This window comes from Ovis aries, chromosome 20, assembly GCF_016772045.2.
Source record: "Ovis aries strain OAR_USU_Benz2616 breed Rambouillet chromosome 20, ARS-UI_Ramb_v3.0, whole genome shotgun sequence".
NCBI lineage: Eukaryota > Metazoa > Chordata > Mammalia > Artiodactyla > Bovidae > Ovis > Ovis aries.
Window position 1 is genome coordinate 15,617,623 of NC_056073.1, and position 17,108 is coordinate 15,634,730.

At 55.6% G+C, this 17,108-nt stretch overlaps 2 protein-coding genes across 5 annotated transcripts; one reads left to right on the forward strand and one right to left on the reverse strand.

Moving 5' to 3' along the window:
- Positions 1-218: 218 nt before the first annotated feature.
- FRS3 (fibroblast growth factor receptor substrate 3) lies at positions 219-9,807 on the reverse strand. Of its 4 annotated transcripts, none has more exons than XM_027958993.3 (7): positions 9,723-9,807; positions 7,964-8,102; positions 6,073-6,161; positions 5,052-5,238; positions 2,770-2,931; positions 1,809-1,966; positions 219-1,545 (listed from the first exon to the last, which is right to left on the reverse strand). In XM_027958993.3, exons 3-7 carry the CDS (start codon positions 6,136-6,138, stop codon positions 631-633), a joined length of 1,488 nt encoding a protein of 495 aa, XP_027814794.1. In that variant the 5' UTR covers positions 6,139-6,161; positions 7,964-8,102; positions 9,723-9,807; the 3' UTR covers positions 219-630. The 4 variants fall into 4 exon arrangements, with proteins under 4 accessions (XP_027814794.1, XP_027814792.1, XP_027814793.1 ...); XM_027958991.3 differs by having other exon boundaries at positions 7,959-8,102; XM_027958992.3 differs by having other exon boundaries at positions 8,411-9,807.
- An 803-nt stretch (positions 9,808-10,610) lies between these two features.
- PRICKLE4 (prickle planar cell polarity protein 4) lies at positions 10,611-17,021 on the forward strand. The gene is given in 7 exon segments (XM_042237280.2): positions 10,611-12,547; positions 12,680-12,823; positions 13,480-13,587; positions 14,354-14,491; positions 14,781-14,984; positions 15,550-15,754; positions 16,227-17,021. Coding segments are annotated over 7 exon segments (1,176 nt in total). The 5' UTR covers positions 10,611-12,544; the 3' UTR covers positions 16,601-17,021.
- The last annotated feature ends 87 nt before the right edge of the window (positions 17,022-17,108 follow it).

Here is a 17,108-nt window from a genome sequence, read left to right on the forward strand (position 1 = left end):
GACTCCAGGTGCCTTGTCACTTTACTTTGACAGAGCAGCCGTCCCTGGCAACTTTCAGTTCCTGGCCAGGGCTTCTTAGAGGAGAAAAAGAAATGGTTGTTACTTGTCACAAATACCACAATCACCCTAGAGTGAAGACCCTACCTCTGTGAGGCCTCCTGGACTCCCACCCCAGGCATGCCAGAAAAAAACTCTTTAAAAATGTGACATCATCCACGTCAGAATTTAAAAATAATTATATTAATAATAAATATGTTAAATTACATTTAAAACAATAAATAGAAAAATAAACTGATAAATAAAATCAACAGGTACAAAATGTTTCCAAATTTCAACCAAAAAAACACAGACGACAGACGCGACAGATGACAGAACGGGAGGGTGCTAATTGCCGTCGGGGGGCCCTTCACAGTTTACACCGCGGCTCCCTCCTCGCCTGGTCCTCCTCCCTCCTGTCCCCAACTCGGACACCGGGGGACTCTGCGGCTGATATCTTTGGGGACTCTGGCCAGTGCGGTAAGCATCTGGTCCACCTCAGTGCCCTTCTGCGAAGCAGCCCCGAGCCCCGGCGTGGGGGTTCAGGGCATGGAGCGGGAGGCGGAGGATGGGCCGGGCGGAGGAGGGGCGCCCCTACAGAGGCAGGTCGGTGCTGTTGTGCCGGGTTTTCCGGGCGGTCCCGTCGTCGCGGGGCAGCGCCCTCTGCAGGTTGGACATGGCCACGGTCTTTTTGAGGTCGATCACGGCGTAGGAGTCTGAGCTGCGGGTAGGGTGCGTGGTGGGCACAGGGCCTCGGGGGGCGGAGGGGTTCGGGGGCCCCTTGGAGTGGTCTCCACCCCAGCCCTTCAGCTCCACCTGGATGTAGTTGAGCTGCCTCGGGGGCTCCGGGCCCGGGCGGCGGAAATCAAAGTTGAAGACCCTTGGGGAGCCTCGGCGCCGGGTCAGCGGCACGGGGAAGCTGCCGTGACTGCGGAGGGCAGGCCGGGTGCTGGTGGGCTTCTGCAGCGGGGTCTCGTCCTCCTCGCCTTCCGGGAAGCCGTTGGAGGAGGGTGTGAGCCCGTCCCTTGAGTCACCGTCATCCCCGGCCTCCTCCCCTGGCTGTGGGGCCTGGCTCTCCCACACCGGGGGCAGGGAGGGCAGGTTTTCATAGTGCAGTAGTGCAGCCCGGCGCTGGGCCAGGCCGTTCCAGCCCGGCTCCTCCGGGCTCAGTTTCCAGCCCGCCCCCGGCCGCAACCCGCCGCTGACGTTCTCGTAGGTGCACTTGGGCTGGGCCGGGCACTCTGAAAGGCCCTCGTTGTTATTGTTGTGGTGGGGGGCGTCCTGCAGGCTCGGGCACAGGCCTTGGCACTTGGTCATGTGCCGCCGAGCTGGGGTGGGGCCCAACACGAACTTCACCTGGCCCGGCTGCAGGAACACCTGTGGGTCCCGCTGGTCGGGGCCCCGGGCCTGCTGTGCAAAGGGCGCCCGGCCCTCAGGCAAGGGCTGCAGGCAGTGCCGGCTTCGGCGCTGCTCCTCCTCGCTGGCTGGCGTGTTGACGTAGGTGTGGGACTGGGCGGGAGGGTCCAAGGGCAAGAAGGAAGCAGAGAACAGGGGACAGGATGAGAGGAGAAGCACATGGGAGAGGGCTGCAGTCTCCTCCTCTTCCTTGCCCTCCAAACCTTCCAGGGAAGCGGCCTCCCTTTCTTGGGACAGGAAGGGGCCCTGTCCATTTTCTTCCCTCTCATGAGCCTCACTGGCAGGAGGTGCTGTATTTTCCCAACCCCCTACCCCCACCAGACCAACAGGAAGACCCTGGGCAGCCAGTTGCTCACCTGCTCATCTGGGGCAATGAGGGCATGGGTGGACTCTTCACCAAGCGAGGGGTGGCGGAGGCTGCTTGTTGAGGGGCGCCGGGGTGCTGAGAATCGGGGACCCTCCCCTGGGCAGCCAGGGAAGCCATTGGAGAAGCTGGAGATGGTATAGCCTAGAGCTGGGCACACAGGAGACAAGGGGTCCTTAAACCAGGTGGCAGCTGCCTGCAACCGTGCATGTGGCAGCCTGGGACTCTCCCAGGGAGACACTCCCAGGGTCCTCGAGGGCCCACCCACCGAACTGGCAGTCCCCATTGTCTTCACCTTGTGTCTGATCTTCAACCTCTGCCATTCTTCTGAACGCTCAGCTTGAACTCCACTCCCCCCATCAGAGCCTTATCTGAAACACTTAAGGCACACCTTGCTGTCACTGAACTGACCCTACACTTCATTCCAGCTCTGCCAGTGAGCTCCAGGGAAGCTCCTCAAAATCAAGGACCGTGTGTCTATTTCTTCTGTCCCTCATGGGCCAGCTGATGGAGGGCAGGACACAAAGCAGGCGTTCGATGTGATTTAGTGAATGAACAAGCAGAAACCGTGGGAACCTCTCCAGACAGCTGTGGGCAGAGATGGTGCACCAGCTGTCAGGAAAGGTATATGGGTATGACCCAGTAGATAGAAGAAAGGAAGCAAAGCGGCTCCAGACTGCCGTTTCCATGGAAACCCAATGTCTTCCTGTCTGCTCCCCGACCATCCGTCAATACAAGGCTCTGGACTCCCCAGCCTCAGCTTGAGTCACCTGATTAGTCTAGGCCAGGACTTATCTATCCCTGGGAGTTGTCTGATGATGGATGATGGTCCTGGAAGCCTGGCTCACCCAGCCATCCTCCACCTGCCTGCCTGACTCATGCCTCCAAGACCAGTGCTCCCTGGACCTGTGCTTGTGTGTGCGTTGGGGTGCTGAGGAGAGGGGTTTCCTCACCATTGGGAGGCTGGGGGGCCCGAGGGAGGTCAAGCTCAGCCGGGTGGCTGTTGCGGGTGATGATGACTGGCTCTTCCATCACATTGATGCTGTTGCACTGCATCAGATCCTGGAGGAGGTTGAAGATTTCCTCAGCCCTGGAGCACTTAAATGCAAATATCCCTGAAGAAGGAGAGGAAGAAATGAGGCTCCTCTGACCCTGCATCCTATAGGGGAGGACCAGGGAGGTTGAAAGGATGCACAGAGTTCAGGAAACGTCCCTGAACTTCAGTCCCAGGCCTGAGGGGTTAGGGTTAGCATCCTGACTGTTCTCCGCACACTCGCCAATATCCAAGAGCCATGGGAGGAGCCGGCCCAAGGCCTTCACTCCCCTCCCCCAACACACACTATGCATTTCCATCATCTTAAGATCTAGCGTGCTGTGCTTAGTCACTTAGTTGTGTCCCACTCTGTGACCCCACGGACTGTGGGCCGCTGGGCCTCTCTGTCCATGGGGATTCTCCAGGCAAGAATACTGGAGTGGGTTGCCATGCCCTCCTCCAGGGGGTCTTCCCAACCCAGGGATCGAACCCAGGTTTCCCACACTGCAGGCAGATTCTTTACCGTCTGAGCCATAAGCTCTGGTACTTCAACTATATTCCTGAGGTTAAATTACTTTCATAAGGCTGTGTGTGCACAGGGGTAAAAGAAAGTGAAGTAAAAAATCAAAGTGGAAAGAATAGTGTCAGATACCCCTTGCTCCCCAGAAAAAAAGAGCTCTGCCAGGGCCCCAGCCCTCAGCTCTATGCCCAACAGTCTCAAAGCTCTTTGAGGGTGGGAGGGTCTGTCCTGTTCACTGTCTGTTCACTGTATACTTAGCCCAGTGCCTGGCCAGAGAGTGACTATCTACTGTGTACGGGCTTCTGACCTCACGGAGCTTGAACTCTGGTAGAGAAAGGAAGGATGGGCCATCTAGCTAAAGGACAAATATGGCATGGCAACCATGTGGCTCCTCCACGCGGGTACCCTTACAGCCCCTCAAACTCCCAAGGCAGCAACACATGGTCCTCAGCAGGATTGGACTCAGGGAATCCAAAGATGTCCTTGGGATGCTGGGCCAGCCTGGGATTCTACATCCTCCTGTAACAATGGGGACCAGGACTCAGGGAAGCTACTTGGGAGGTGCATGTGGGTGTCCACACAGACAGACTAAGCTGGGGTGTCAGGTCTGCAGGAATGGAATGAAAAGGGTAGAAGGGAGAAGAAACAGGACTATTCTTTCCTCATTCTATTCTATTCTATCTCATTCCAAGATATGTCAAGGGCTTAAAAGACTGGAGTTTTAGAAGAACCCTGTGTTGGGATCTGTGGTTCCTCTGGGATCCTCAGTGTGGACTAAACCCCACCAAGAGCAGAGAGGCCCCTTCCTCCCCTCTTGCTGCTCAGCCAGCGTTAACTGTCTCTGTCTCTTGAGTTCCACAGTAAGGTGCATGGAGGGAAGGGCTCCCCCGGCCACTACAGCCACAGAGATGCACTGCTATGCTGGCGGCCTCATCAGAGGAGCTCGCTAGTGCCATCACTGCCATCACAGCCCCACATTGCACTGAACACAATCCTGTGGGGGATTCTTTCTGGCAGCTCAGCTCAAAGACAAGCCCAGACCATGCCGCCCTTCAAAGAGCAATGGTTGGCCCCAGACTTAACATCATGGAACAAACCACTCCTCCCTGACCTCCAGCTGCAGGGAGAAAGGGGAGGAAGGCCGAATATATCATACTTCACCACCCACAGGTAACGGGAGACAAAGATTAACCTTATGAGGGTTACTCCCTACACTGTGGACCTCTCGGAATCTATCATTCCCACCCCGCACAGGCCCAAGGCAATGAGCGCTCCTGCCTGACCTTTCATTATACACAGGGACCTGGGAATATGACGTGGGGCTGTTTGATCTTACTGAGGGGGCAACAGGGACCCTCAAACTAAAGTAACAAAAGGAGGAGGAACTGCTTGCTTTCCCAGGCAGGCTCTGCCTGGGACCACTGCCTGCTTCCCATGGGTTGTGCAACAAATGACCCCACAAAGCCACCCAGGCTGGAGCTGCAGTGACTGAAGAGAAAAAGCACTGGCATGGGAGTCCACTTACTCCTGTGCGCCCTTGGCCATGACCCTTCCCTTCTTTGGGCAACACCTGCCAAGTCAATGGACTTCCCTACTGACCCTCCAGCTGCGACTTCCGGCCGCAGAACCTGTTTCTCATGGACAAGTCCCCATCCCAGCGTGGGGCAGGGCCTGGTACTCACCCTGGCCAGTCTGACACCGGCGGCCACTCTCAAAAGAGAAGAGGTTGGAGTCGTAGCCATAGCGCCGCAGGCAGAGGTAAGGCCAGCGGACAGCCTCGCGCCGATGCAGGTGCAGCACCAGCTCGCTCTGGGTCAGCTCCATCACTCCGGAGCCCAGCTCCACCCCCTCATCATCCACATTTGTCACCTGGCAGGCGCACAGGACAGAGGGGTCAATGACTGAGCCCCTCAAGTGTGTGTTGGTCTGTGAGCCACTAGGAACGCCACACGATTACTGGGACATGGATGAGACAGTGTCAGTGACCCAAGACAATTCTCTAGGCTTTAGTTCTGTCATTTGGGCAGTGCAGGGATGGGTGGTAAGTTGACCCTAAGGTCAGGTAGTTAGACATCCAAGGTTAGATGACCCCAAACGGTCCATGGCTAGTATCCAAGGACCAGATGTTAATGCGAGAAAAGGTTTCATCGTGAATTCAAAATCAGAAGACCCTGGGAGAGTCAAATTCAAGCGGAACAAATATAAAGGCCTCCACCCCCTCCCCCAACTGGAGGACCTTGCTGAGGGCTCCCTCTTCTGGTGAGCGGGAGAAACTTGGGCTTCAAGACGCGCGGGTGAGGAGGAGGCGCCTCCCTATAGGAAATGGAAGGAGTGTGCGGTGTACACAGGTCCACTAGGCCTGGCCTTAGCCTCCCAAAGCAAGCAGCAAACTTAACAGAGCACACTTCTGTTGTTTAAAGATACACTGACGGGAGTGAACGTCGGTCGTGCTGAAAGCACAATCTTTACTACTCTCAGCATTTCTTCATTCTTAGCAAGACTAAGAGCTGCAGAAACGGCAATGGACTGAGCCTGTTTTCCTTGGGCCTGCTCAGAGATCTGAGCTTGAGAATTCTTAGTAAGTGTTAATAAGCCCACAGCCTCAGCAGGTCATTTCACCTTCTCTAGGCAGGCAACTCGACAGCTTGGGCAGAACCTAGGAGGCCATTCTGGGTACACGGGAAAGGAGGGGGCTGTGGGTACCTTGAACTTGGTGGGGTGGTTGTCTGAGACGCTGTCTCGGTTCAGGCAGCTGCAGCAGCTCCCCATGGTGTCAGAGCAGCCTGCCTGCCCTAGCAAAAAACACAAAGGGCAGTAAGGTCATCAAAGCCAGCTCCCCGGAGCCCCGCTCTGGGGAACTCTGGCAGAACCACCCCGCTGTGATCACCTACTCTGTCCAAGACTCACAGTCCCTTCCTCAAGGAATTCACACTCTCAATCCAGGGCCAGACACACACTGGATAAACATTAACTCGAGTTAGGATGTGTTAAGGATTAATGCTGATGAGGGGATGGAGAGAGCTTCTCAGGGGTAACGCTTGACCTGGACCTTGAGAAGTATGTAGGATTCTGACTAACAGTATGATAGGGAAGGGCAGCCTGGGCAGCATAAAAAACATGGCTAAAAGGAGGGACCTAGAGGAACGGATCTGCATCAGGAGCTGGGTGCCAGCCGGGGCCCTCATCCAGACTCAGCAAAGAAACTGTAGGTGGGGAGTCCCAGACACTTTGACCTGGAACTTTCTCCTGTTCCTCCTGTCCCATCTCACTCAGATCCTCTCTTTTCCTTTCTTACCACCACCCCAACATCTCAGTTCAATTCAGTTCAGTTGCTCAGTTGTGTCTGACTCTTTGCGACCCCATGGACTGCAGCATGCCAGGCTTTCCTGTCCACCACCAACTCTCAGAGCTTGCTCAAACTCATGTCCATTGAGTCAGTGATGGCATCCAACCATCTTTTCCTCTGTCGTCCCCTTCTCCTCCTGCCTTCAATCTTTCCCAGCATCAGGGTCTTTCCCAATGAGTCAGTTCTTTGCATCAGGTGGCTAAAGTACTGGAGCTTCAGTTTCAGTCCTTCCAATGAATATTCAGGGTTGATATCCTTTAGGATTGACTGGTTTGATCTCCTTGGAGTCCAAGGGACTCTCAAGAGTCTTCTCCAACGCCACAGTTCAAAAGCATCAATTCTTTGGTGCTCAGCTTTCTTTATGATCCAACTCTCACATCCATATATGACTACTGGAAAAAGCATAGCCTTGACTAGATGGACCTTTGTTGGCAAAGTAATGTCTCTGCTTTTGAGTATGCTGTCTAGGTTGGTCATGGCTTTTCTTCCAAGGAGCAAGCGTCTTTTAATTTCATGGCTGCAGTCACCATCTGCAGTGATTTTGGAGCCCAAAAAAATAGAGTCTCTCACTGTTTTCACTGTTTCCCTATCTATTTGCCATGAAGTGATGGGACTGGACACCACGATCTTAGTTTTTTGAATGCTGAGTTTTAAGCTAGCTTTTTCATTCTCCTCTTTCACTTTTATCAAGAGGCTTTTTAGTTCCTCTTCGCTTTCTGCCATAAGGGTGGCGTCATCTGCATATCTGAGGTTATAACATCTATCTCAAATTTATTTTTGATGTTCTCTTCAAATGAGATGTTATGTTATGGTTAAGAGATATATTCAGGCAATTGAAATTGAAAACAGAGCACTATTTTCATAACCTTGAGTAGGCATTTCTTCATTTAAAAAACACTCGGTTTGTTCCCTTTTGTCCAAATGGGAGACCAGAGGCCTTACTACCCGGCTTTTCCCTCCCGGATTATGGGACTCAAATTGTATGTCACAACATTTGGGACTGTGGCTGGAATGGCGATGACACCACCAGGCTACAGTGACCTAAGGGACCAAGCAAACCCATGGACCAATCCCAACCAGAAATTATGGGTTTGCAACTTGCTGCAAGAAAGGAATCGGTGGGACTAGATACTTTCTAGAACTCCCATTCAAAGTGTAAAGTCTTGAACAATCCTGACCTGCACCCTCAATTCCTCCCAACTTGGGAAATTCTAGAAAAGTGGCTCCTATACACGGGTCTCACCTCACCCAGGCCATTGGAGAGCTGACCATGGGAGGGGCATGGGGAAGGACCCCCACTTTATTCCCCCTGTTCTTGGTGGGGTGGCATGGCAAGCAGTCTGCAGAGAAGTCACCTGGATCTCCCTGGGACACACCTGGGGCTCACCTAGCATAGGAGACAGAGACCACAGGTTAGTGGAAAACTTCTATCCTCACCCCTCAATGGTTGATGAAACTGACTTGCTGTCAGTCCACCCCACTGGGATATCCGTTCCAGGCTATAATGGTATATAAAAGCCAATGAAGAAAGATCAAGGCCAAAGGGACCACAAATTCTAAGCCCCATAGGCCCTGAGAGGGAAAGACTACCCTGGAAACAGTGACTTTGAAGTCCGAGACAGGCCAGAACATTTTAAGTCACTTCTAGACCCCCTCTGAATCCTGTTACAACCAATACCAAGATCATCACCTTACCTTTGCAGAGAACTTGAACTCTACAGAGAGATCTCTCAAGAGGACACGAAGATGTATTGGAAAGAGCAATGGCTTAAGATTCAGGAAACCAATATTCTATGTTGCTGCTAAGTATCACAGAGAGTCTGTCAAGCAGACCCTCCATCGCCACCCACAACTCCCACCCCAACGCCTTTAAGGGAAATAGCTTTCCAGTTTTTTACAGGAAACAGCTGTAAAATATGGAGCTTCACCTCTAGAAGTAAGTACATAGGACAAACACCACTAAAATCAACATTTTCCTCTTCTAGGACAAGCTCCTTCAATTTCACATTTGGAACCTTGATAGACTTTCTGTTCTCCAAGCTCCAAAAGGCCTATAATTTAACAGAAATGCTATCAACCAAAATTTCAGTAATCTGAGCCCTAGGTGGACAAGTCAACAAGCCAGGACCCTGGAGATCCTTGAAATCCCACCCTCCTGCTCTGGAAAAACAAGGTCATTTCCCAGGGCCCCATGTGCTCTGCATCTTTGGGTACTTTCCAGGTAAAAGGACCCCTACCCTCTGTCTGGCTTACTCTCTGGAAGGGGCAGCGGGCTGAGGAAGATGTGCACAGCTGGGTAAAGACGGGCAGCTGGGTAAATACTGGGGCTTGAGCCACCAACAGGGAGTGTGGGGGTGAAGCCAAGAACTGCAGGGTGCAAGATGGGAGAGGGCGCTGTATCTTTTCCTGTTTCCTTCACTGCTCTTAAAGATACCAGAACATATGACAGCCCAGCTAAGGGGGTGACATCGGGTGACAGGAGGAGAAGGCTCTGCTCTGAGACAGATGTGGACTGGGAGTAGGAGTTTGAGGTTATGGAGACTCAAAACGTCTGAGAGGGATTGGGGAAAGGTGGACAGATGCTTTGGATTTGAGCACGGTGCAAGGAGAATGGAGAAGCATGAAGACTCGGAGGAATTTCAGGACGGCGGAAGCATCTGGGTTCATCCCAGAGAGAATGGTGGTTCTGGGGGCGTAGCAGGGGAATTTGCAGGAGACCGGGGTTCTCGGGACTCCAGGACACGAGAAGGTGTGTCGGGGGTGGGGATGGGGTGGTTCTGGGAGGTTAGAGGCAGATTTAGGTAACAGAATTGACGGGAATTTCTAGATGCCGGGAAGGAATAGGGGAGGTCAGGGCCGCGCGTAGTCCCTAGATGCCCGCCCCCAGCCCCGGGGCTCCACCGCCCGCCCTCCCGGGACTTCCTCGGGAGGGAGCGGAGACTGCGGCGAGGCGCGGTGCGGCCTCGGTGGAGCCGCTTCGTCCCCGCCCCGCCGCACCCCGACTCACATCGCCCCACGGCCCGGGCGGCGCCGGGCCCCGCTCCCGGGTCCCACTGCAGCAGCCGCCGCCCGCCCGGAGCTAAGGCCTCCCCGCCCCGCGGCGGCGGGGTCGGAGGTCATCGGCTGCACCAACGAGACGCTGCGGGCAGGCGGACCCGATCGGGGGCGACCGGCGCGCAGCCTAGAAGGTCCCTTTGGAGGACTTTGCGGTAGCGAGCAGGGAGCATGCGCAGACACCAGAGGGCGCTCCGGGCCAGCGGCAGAGCTAGCCTAGCGGGGACGGGGCGGAGCCTGGGGCGGGGGCGGGGCTCAGGGCGGGGCCGAGGGGACCAGAGGTGGGACCAAAGGTTTCCACTCCAGGGATGAGAAAAAGGACCGGAGCCAGGGCGGGACCGGGGAGAAACACGAAAGATGGGGGAGGAACTTGAAGGGATGGGACGGGGAAGGGTCGTACAAGGGACCCCAGAAAGGGGCTGGGGACAAGGGGGAGGGAACTAGGTGGGGGTGGGGACACACAGACAAGGGCGGGTCTAGGAGACCAGAAGAAGGTCTGGGGGGACCTGCAGGCTTCGAAAGGCGTTTTGTTCAGCGAGTGCTTGAGAACCCGGCATAACGATGTCTCCTGGGTGTCTGCTCAGCGCCCGCAGAGATGCGGTCCCAGGACTAAGCCCACGGGCGTGGGAGCAGTGGAGCCTGCACCGTTTTCACCCGATATCCCTCAAATGCTTTCCTTCACTTAGCGGCTCTAGGCCCCTCCCCGAGCCGTCGGGCCCTACCAGCCCCGGAGAGGCGGACGGGGCCCGCGGGGCGGGGAGTGGGGGTGCTGGGAGAGGAAGGGCCGCGCTCTCGGGGGCGGGCAGAGGCGGGCGCCTAGACCTGGAGGTGGAGACTGGGTGAGGGGCCCGACAGCGGCGTCTGTGCAGAGCTGCCCGGACACCAGCGCTCAGCAAGGGTGAGACCCCGGCGAAGTCCCGTCCCCTCTCCTAAACTCCAGCAGCCGCACTGGGCACTCCAACTGACTTGAGAACCACACCGCTTCCCGCTTCGGAGGTGGGCCCTGAGAAAGCCAAGAAAAAACCTGGGGATCTGTCAAGAGGGCACTTGGCAGTACCAGAAACTTCTCGAACCTTTCTTCCTCTCACTGTCCGGGGAAATCTTTCATCCCTTACACCCCACCCCTCAACTTCCCAATCCCTGGCCTCTGCCCTTCAGGAAAGTAGAACTCCTGAGCCCGTTTACACTGTGCCCAACGGGGAGGGGGTTCAGTCTTGTATTATTTGTAAGGTGGGGGGGAGGAGAATTCTGGAAGGAATCCAGCATGTTAGTAAGATGGAGTCCAGTGCTAAGTGAACGTGGAGTTATCCAGTCCTGGGGTGAGGCGTGAGGACTGATTTCTGAGCGTTGGTCCTCTGTGAGACGATTTCATGCAAACTAGAACCTGGAAAAGAGGGTCTCAGTCCCCTCCTGGCCCTGAGTGTGAACAGCCCATCCTGGCTGCTTTCCACAGGAAAGCTGACCTGAGGGACAGAACAGGAAGGAAGCAGATGGGTGTGGAGCCAGGAAGCTGGGAAGGGTGGCAGAGGGTGAGGGCTCAGGGCTGGGAAGCCATATAATTTTTATGGTCCAAACCCTGTACCCAGCCCTAAAGCTGGGTCTCACGGAGGCTAGGGATTTGATGATCCCTTCCTGTGCCCAGCTGCCATCCCAGCTCTCAAAGACAACTTCCTCCTCTAAAGCTTCCCTTAGCCTTCTAATGTGACCTCAGGCAAGTTAGTTAACCTGTTTGTTTCAACCGTAAAATGGGATAATAGAAACTGCGTCACAGGATTGTTGTGAGGATGATTATGTAACATGCTAGAAAAGTCTCTGCATGCAGTGGGTGCTAAATTGCTTCAGTGGTTTGCCATGCCTTCCTCCAGGGGATCTTCCCCACCCAGGGATTGGACCTGAGTCTCCTCTGACTCCTGCATTGGCAGGAGGCTTCTTTACCACTAGCACCACCTGGGAAGCCCCAGAAAAGCCCCTGGCACAGAGTAAATATTCTAGAAAGTTTAGTCTTTTTTTTTTTTCTTCCTAGAATGCCGTGTCTATCTGCCCAGAATCCTGGCCCCATGCTCTCTGGTTTCATCGATGCCTGACCCAGTAGACGATGAGCTTGTTGTGGGCAGGGTTCATCCCTTTACCACTTCAGTAGTCACCTCCCATCCCCAAGATAATGTAGCCATAGCAGGACTTGCCCAGAGGAGGGCTAAAGAATTGCACTTAGAATTATCCAGTGACGTTGCCACTAGAGACAGAAGATAGAAGCACAGGATTTTCCTCTGTCCTGGAAGAGCTGATAGACCAGATGAGGAGCTGAGAGAGGCACAGGGGGCAAAGAGGAACATTAGGTGAGAAATCTGGGGACACCCACTGTACCTATTTCTGGAGCATAGGGAAAGGTGAGCTGGTATGGGCTGGAGAGGCTAAGGGTCTCCTGGTGAAGTGGTTCTTTTACCTGGCCGAAGCCTACAGCAGAAGTGAGAAGAGATGAGAAAGCAGGCTTCCTGGGTGCTGAGTGCCCAGTAAAGAATGGTGGGAATTATGACTGGGGAGGCGGGGAACAGGGGCCAGTCCACCCAAAGGTTCACGGGAAAGGTGGCTTATCTCCTTCTTCCATTACAGGGCTCTGCTTTCCTCCATCCCAGTGCTGGGAGACCCCAGAGTTGGAGCCTCAGAAACTCTGGAGCTGAAAGCTCTGGCCTCAAGATCTGACTCTGCCATTTACTAGCTTTGTGACCTTGAGCAGACCACGTACACTTACTGAGGTTCAGTTGGACCATCTGTAAAATGGTGACCAGAAAACTACCTGACTCATGTAGTTGATGGGAGGACTGATGGAGACAATGCCTGTAAAGCACTTAGCCTGCCTAGCTCATTGTTATGGTCAAATAAATGGGAGGCCTCTTGCTGTTTTCTGTGCAGACTTTACCACCAATATCACTGCTGAATTCTGGCTGGCCCCATCGAGCAAAGAGGCTGGCCTCTCCAGAGCTGAATCCACCAGTCAACTCAGACAGCGACCTAGACCTCATGCCCAAGGAGGACCCTGAGGAGACCTCTGCTCAGGTGGGAGGAGTCCTGCCCTTCCCTCTGAGATTGCCATCCCCTTCATCCTCTGGACCTCTTTCCACCAAATGGGAGGTAGTTAGTTAGCCTTTGTGCCCAGCTTCTTGCAGCCTTTTTCCTTTGCAGGAATCCCTGTCCATATAGCCTCCTCAGAACGCAGGGGTTCAACTTCTCTACCTTTTTTTTTTTTTTTTTTTCCCCAATTTGGTTGTGCTGTAACAGCTTGTAGAATCTTAGTTCCCCAACCAGGGATTGAACCTGGGACCTTGGCAATGAAAGCATAGAGTCCTAACCACTGAACCACAGGAAATTCTTCAGCTTCCTTAAACTTATTCACACATATACATGAATTCTCTCCTATTGGGCTTATGTTGCCAAAGCAGAACCTAGGGGGTTTGGCCCTAAGGAGTGAAGGGGGTGATTTCAAGCATAAGAAGGGAAGATGTTTAGGGGTGTGTCCCGCTAACCTCCCTCAGTGAGACCACAAACACGAGAGTGGATCAACTGTCCTTGTGATCGTGAAGGAAGAGTCTCCAAATGCAGGAGGGTAGACACTGTCCGGGACTGACGAAGAGGTGGTGATGAATGAGGGAGGGCGGGAGGGGAAGGAAGGACAAACCGAGCTCTGCCTCCCTCCCTGTGCTGTGTCTCCTCAGGATCCTGAAGTTCTGAGCTGGGGGCACCCTGGCCTGGATACCACCCCGGCCCCCAGTTGGCCCGGGCTCCGGAGCCTCCTCCAGCAGCTCCCTCCACAGGACAGCGATGTGGGTCTCCCTCTCCCCAGCTTTCCTCTCTCTTGCTTCCCTCTCTTTACTTACTGTGGGAAGAAGTGAGGTACACAAGGGAGGGAGGCACAAATTTACGGCCTAGATATGCCACTAATTGGGGGAAGACATCCCCCCACCCCTGGCCTGAGCTTTCCTGTCTACACAATGTGGGCAGTGACATCCACTCTGTCCACCACCATACTTAGCCGAAGAGCAAATAAGAAAATGAACATGACCAGCTTTTGAACCTGATAATGGAATGTACAAATGTAGAGCATATGGTGGTTAAGTATTTATTGAGGCCCCTACGTGTGCCCCGCCCAAAGGCTTACAATTCAATTGGGGAGGCAAGGCAGGAGAATATGGAATAGGGGAAATCCAGTGGGAAGTGATATTGAGCTACAGCTCATTGGGAGCCAGGATCTAAATACTGGGTTGGTCAAAAAGTCCATTTGAGTTCTTCCATTCTATGTTATGGAAAATCCTGAATGAACATTTTGGCCAACCCAGTACAGGAAGATGGGCTAAGTGCTATGGGGCCATCAGGACCTGAGTGATCACCACTCCTTGGGGAATGAGACACATGTGGATGTACTCCACCTCTCCTCCCTCTCCTCAGTGCTCATCTGTGCTGTTATTTCCTGCAGCTCCTTGAGGTTTTACAGTCTGTCTTTGACCAAACAACTAAACCTCCTCTCTCTAGTCAAACTTCAATCTTACCTGCTGGGGCTCTCCCAGTTACAGTGGACGCCTGTTTCTGCAGGATTGCTACTGCCTGGCCCTTGGGGAGGAGGAGCTGGCTGAGCTGCGGCTCTTCTGTGCCCAATGAAGGCGGGAGGCCCTGGGACAGGGGGTGGCCTGCCTGGTACCTCTCAAACTTGAAGAATGCACCTGTGAAAATGTATGTAACACCTGACCTGGCCACCATATTCCCCTTCCTCCTCTCTTTGCCCTCTCACTGTTGCAGAAGGGGATGGCTTTGGGGACTCCGAAGAGGAAAAGAGGTTTGGGGATTGAGTTTGGCAACATTCAGGAAAAAGGGAAACCAAATGTAGGGGTTCTTGGTGGAGCCTGCAGTGGAGGTGGGTTTGCCAGAGGTGTGGGAAGAACAGTTAGGTTGGGGTTGGGATGGAAGAGCCTGGAGACTGGCATATGCAGCCTGTGACCAGCCCAGCACCCACGCCCCGCAGTGCAGGGAGCCGCTGAGGCCAGGGGAGTACGGAGTGTTCACAGCTCGGGCAGGAGAGCGGCGCTGCTGGCACCGGGCTTGCTTTGCCTGCCAGGCCTGTGGCCAGGCCCTGATCAACCTCATCTACTTCTACCACGATGGGCGTCTTTACTGTGGCCGTCATCACGCAGAGCTGTTGCGGCCGCGCTGCCCGGCTTGTGACCAGGTACAACCTTGAAGGGAGGGGCTGGAGGGGGTCTGCCCAGGGTTGAGTGGCAGGGTGCAAAGGGACGCCTCTTTCAGTACCACGGAGTGGGGTACAGAGAACTGGAAATCAGTCTGGGACTTCTGTATTCACCTTGCTCTGACTTTTGAGCTCTGGGTACCTGGGGCCCGTTGCCTTTGTGCCCTTCCCCACCGTAAGCAGAGTCCCCCCAATTTTCATGGACTCAATTTCTCCAGAGCAGGGACTCTAGGACAGACGATCATCTCAGTATGCTAGTGCTGTTCCTGCTCCAGCGAGGAACTCGTTCAGTGTCTGCACAAGAGGCAGTATGGAAACCTGGAATGGGCGTCCAGGCGACCCGGGTCGCACTTCTTCAGGATGTGCCACCTGCTAGCTGGGGGATCCTGGCTAATCCAATCAGCCCTCCCCGCGTCTGAGAGTGTTTGAGTAGATCAAATGGGAATGTCTGTAGACGTGCTTCAGCGTCAACTGGGTATAAGGCGTGGTTATTGGATGAATGAATGAGTGAATGAATGAATGAACCGTCCCCCTCTCCCTCTCTCAGCTGATTTTCTCCCAGCGCTGCACCGAGGCCGAGGGACAGCGCTGGCACGAAAATCACTTCTGCTGCCAGGACTGCGCCGGGCCCTTGGGCGGGGGACGTTATGCCCTGCCGGGGGGCGGCCCCTGCTGCCCCAGCTGCTTTGAGCGTCGCTATTCGGATGCGGGTTCGAGTCCGGCCCCGACACTGGAAAGCAGGGCGTCCCCGGGTAAGGGAGGAGAAGGTTAAGATCAAAGGGGAAGGGGGCAGCGGCTCGGGCTGGGCTGAGGGGGGTGGTTCTCCCGGGCTGGGACCCTCACCCCGGTCCCACGCCGTCCCGCCCCTCCAGCAGCGCCCCCGCCCCGCCCCCCGCCCCCCCAGACCCGAGCTTCGGGGCCCGCAGCTCTCACCGCGCGTCCCTGGCCGGCGCGCTCCGAGGGCCTCCAGAACCCACCCCGCGCCGCCGTTGGGGCTGCGGCGCGGGACTCGCTCCTGGGCTGGGGCCGCGGCCGCCCTCTGCTGGGCGGAGGCGGGGAGGGGCGGGAGCCTGGAGCGGACCCACGGCGGCGGCGCGCACGGCTCGGGGCGGAGCGGGAGGTTGGGCCCGGACTGGGACTGGCTTCTGGCCGCTGCCCCGCCCGAATCTGGGAGAAAGAGACTCGCGGCTCTGAGATGGGCGTTTCTGACCCCGCCCGGAACAGGAGAGGAGGGGCTCTGCAGAGTTGGAGACCGGGACTGCGCCCAGCCGAATGCTGCGACCATCTCCCGGGCAACCCTTCTCGCCACTGCCGTCAGCTCTAGTCTGGAAACCCGGATTGGGATTCTTGGATCCAGCGCGGAGCAGGAGTATCGAACTGGAGACCAGACGGAGGCACGCCAAGGGCAAGCGCAGGGCCGCCTAGAGACGCCCCTTGATCCCAAGAAGGACGCTCCCTGCCCCACCTGCTCCTCTTCCTCTGAATCGGAACCCGAAGGCTTTTTCTTAGGCCATCGCCTTCCTCGGCCCTGGGAGACCCCGGCCCCTCTCCGAACTGGGGACAGCGACACCTCCAGGAGGCACTGTACCATTTGCTAGTGGCGCAGCCTGGAGAAAGGGGAATTGGGGGGTTGCGATATGTAAGGCGAGAGAGCGAGGCTCTCTTACCCCTCTAAGTCCTAGACTGAATCAGGACCACGTCTGGGGAGGGGCGGCGAGATGACAGGTTTGACTGCCTCCTTTCAGCCCGCGCACTTTATGACTCTTCCTGGAGACTTGGAGAAGCCCATTCCTCAAAGCTACGCATCCCCCGCTGAGTGCCCCTGCCCCACACCCACAGGCCGGGCGGCCCCATCCCCAGCGTTCTCCTCCCGAACCAATGAAGTTGGTTCGGAGAACACCTGGACTGTGAGCCGGTGCGCCGGCCGAAGGCCAGGACGGAGCTGGAAGTGGAACCCGACCAGGGAGACTGGAGCACGGCGGCGCTCCACCCCTGGCCGAGGTGGCGGACGCGCACCCGGGAAGTTCTGCAGGCGCCTGTCGATGCGCGAGCCGCTGTGCCCTCTGTTGGCCAGTGGCCCGCGGAAGTGTGAGGCCGGAAGTTGCG

What these genes read in the sequence shown, in the direction of transcription:
- FRS3 (XM_027958993.3), bottom strand. Translation starts at nt 6,138, where the DNA reads ATGGGGAGCTGCTGCAGCTGCCTGAACCGAGACAGCGTCTCAGACAAC. An exon ending in GGCCCCCCAGCCTCCCAATG is followed by an intron (nt 1,967 to 2,769) that starts GTGAGGAAACCC and finishes CTGTGTGCCCAG; the next exon opens with CTCTAGGCTATACCATCTCC. An exon ending in TCATTGCCCCAGATGAGCAG is followed by an intron (nt 1,546 to 1,808) that starts GTGAGCAACTGG and finishes CCTCCCGCCCAG; the next exon opens with TCCCACACCTACGTCAACAC.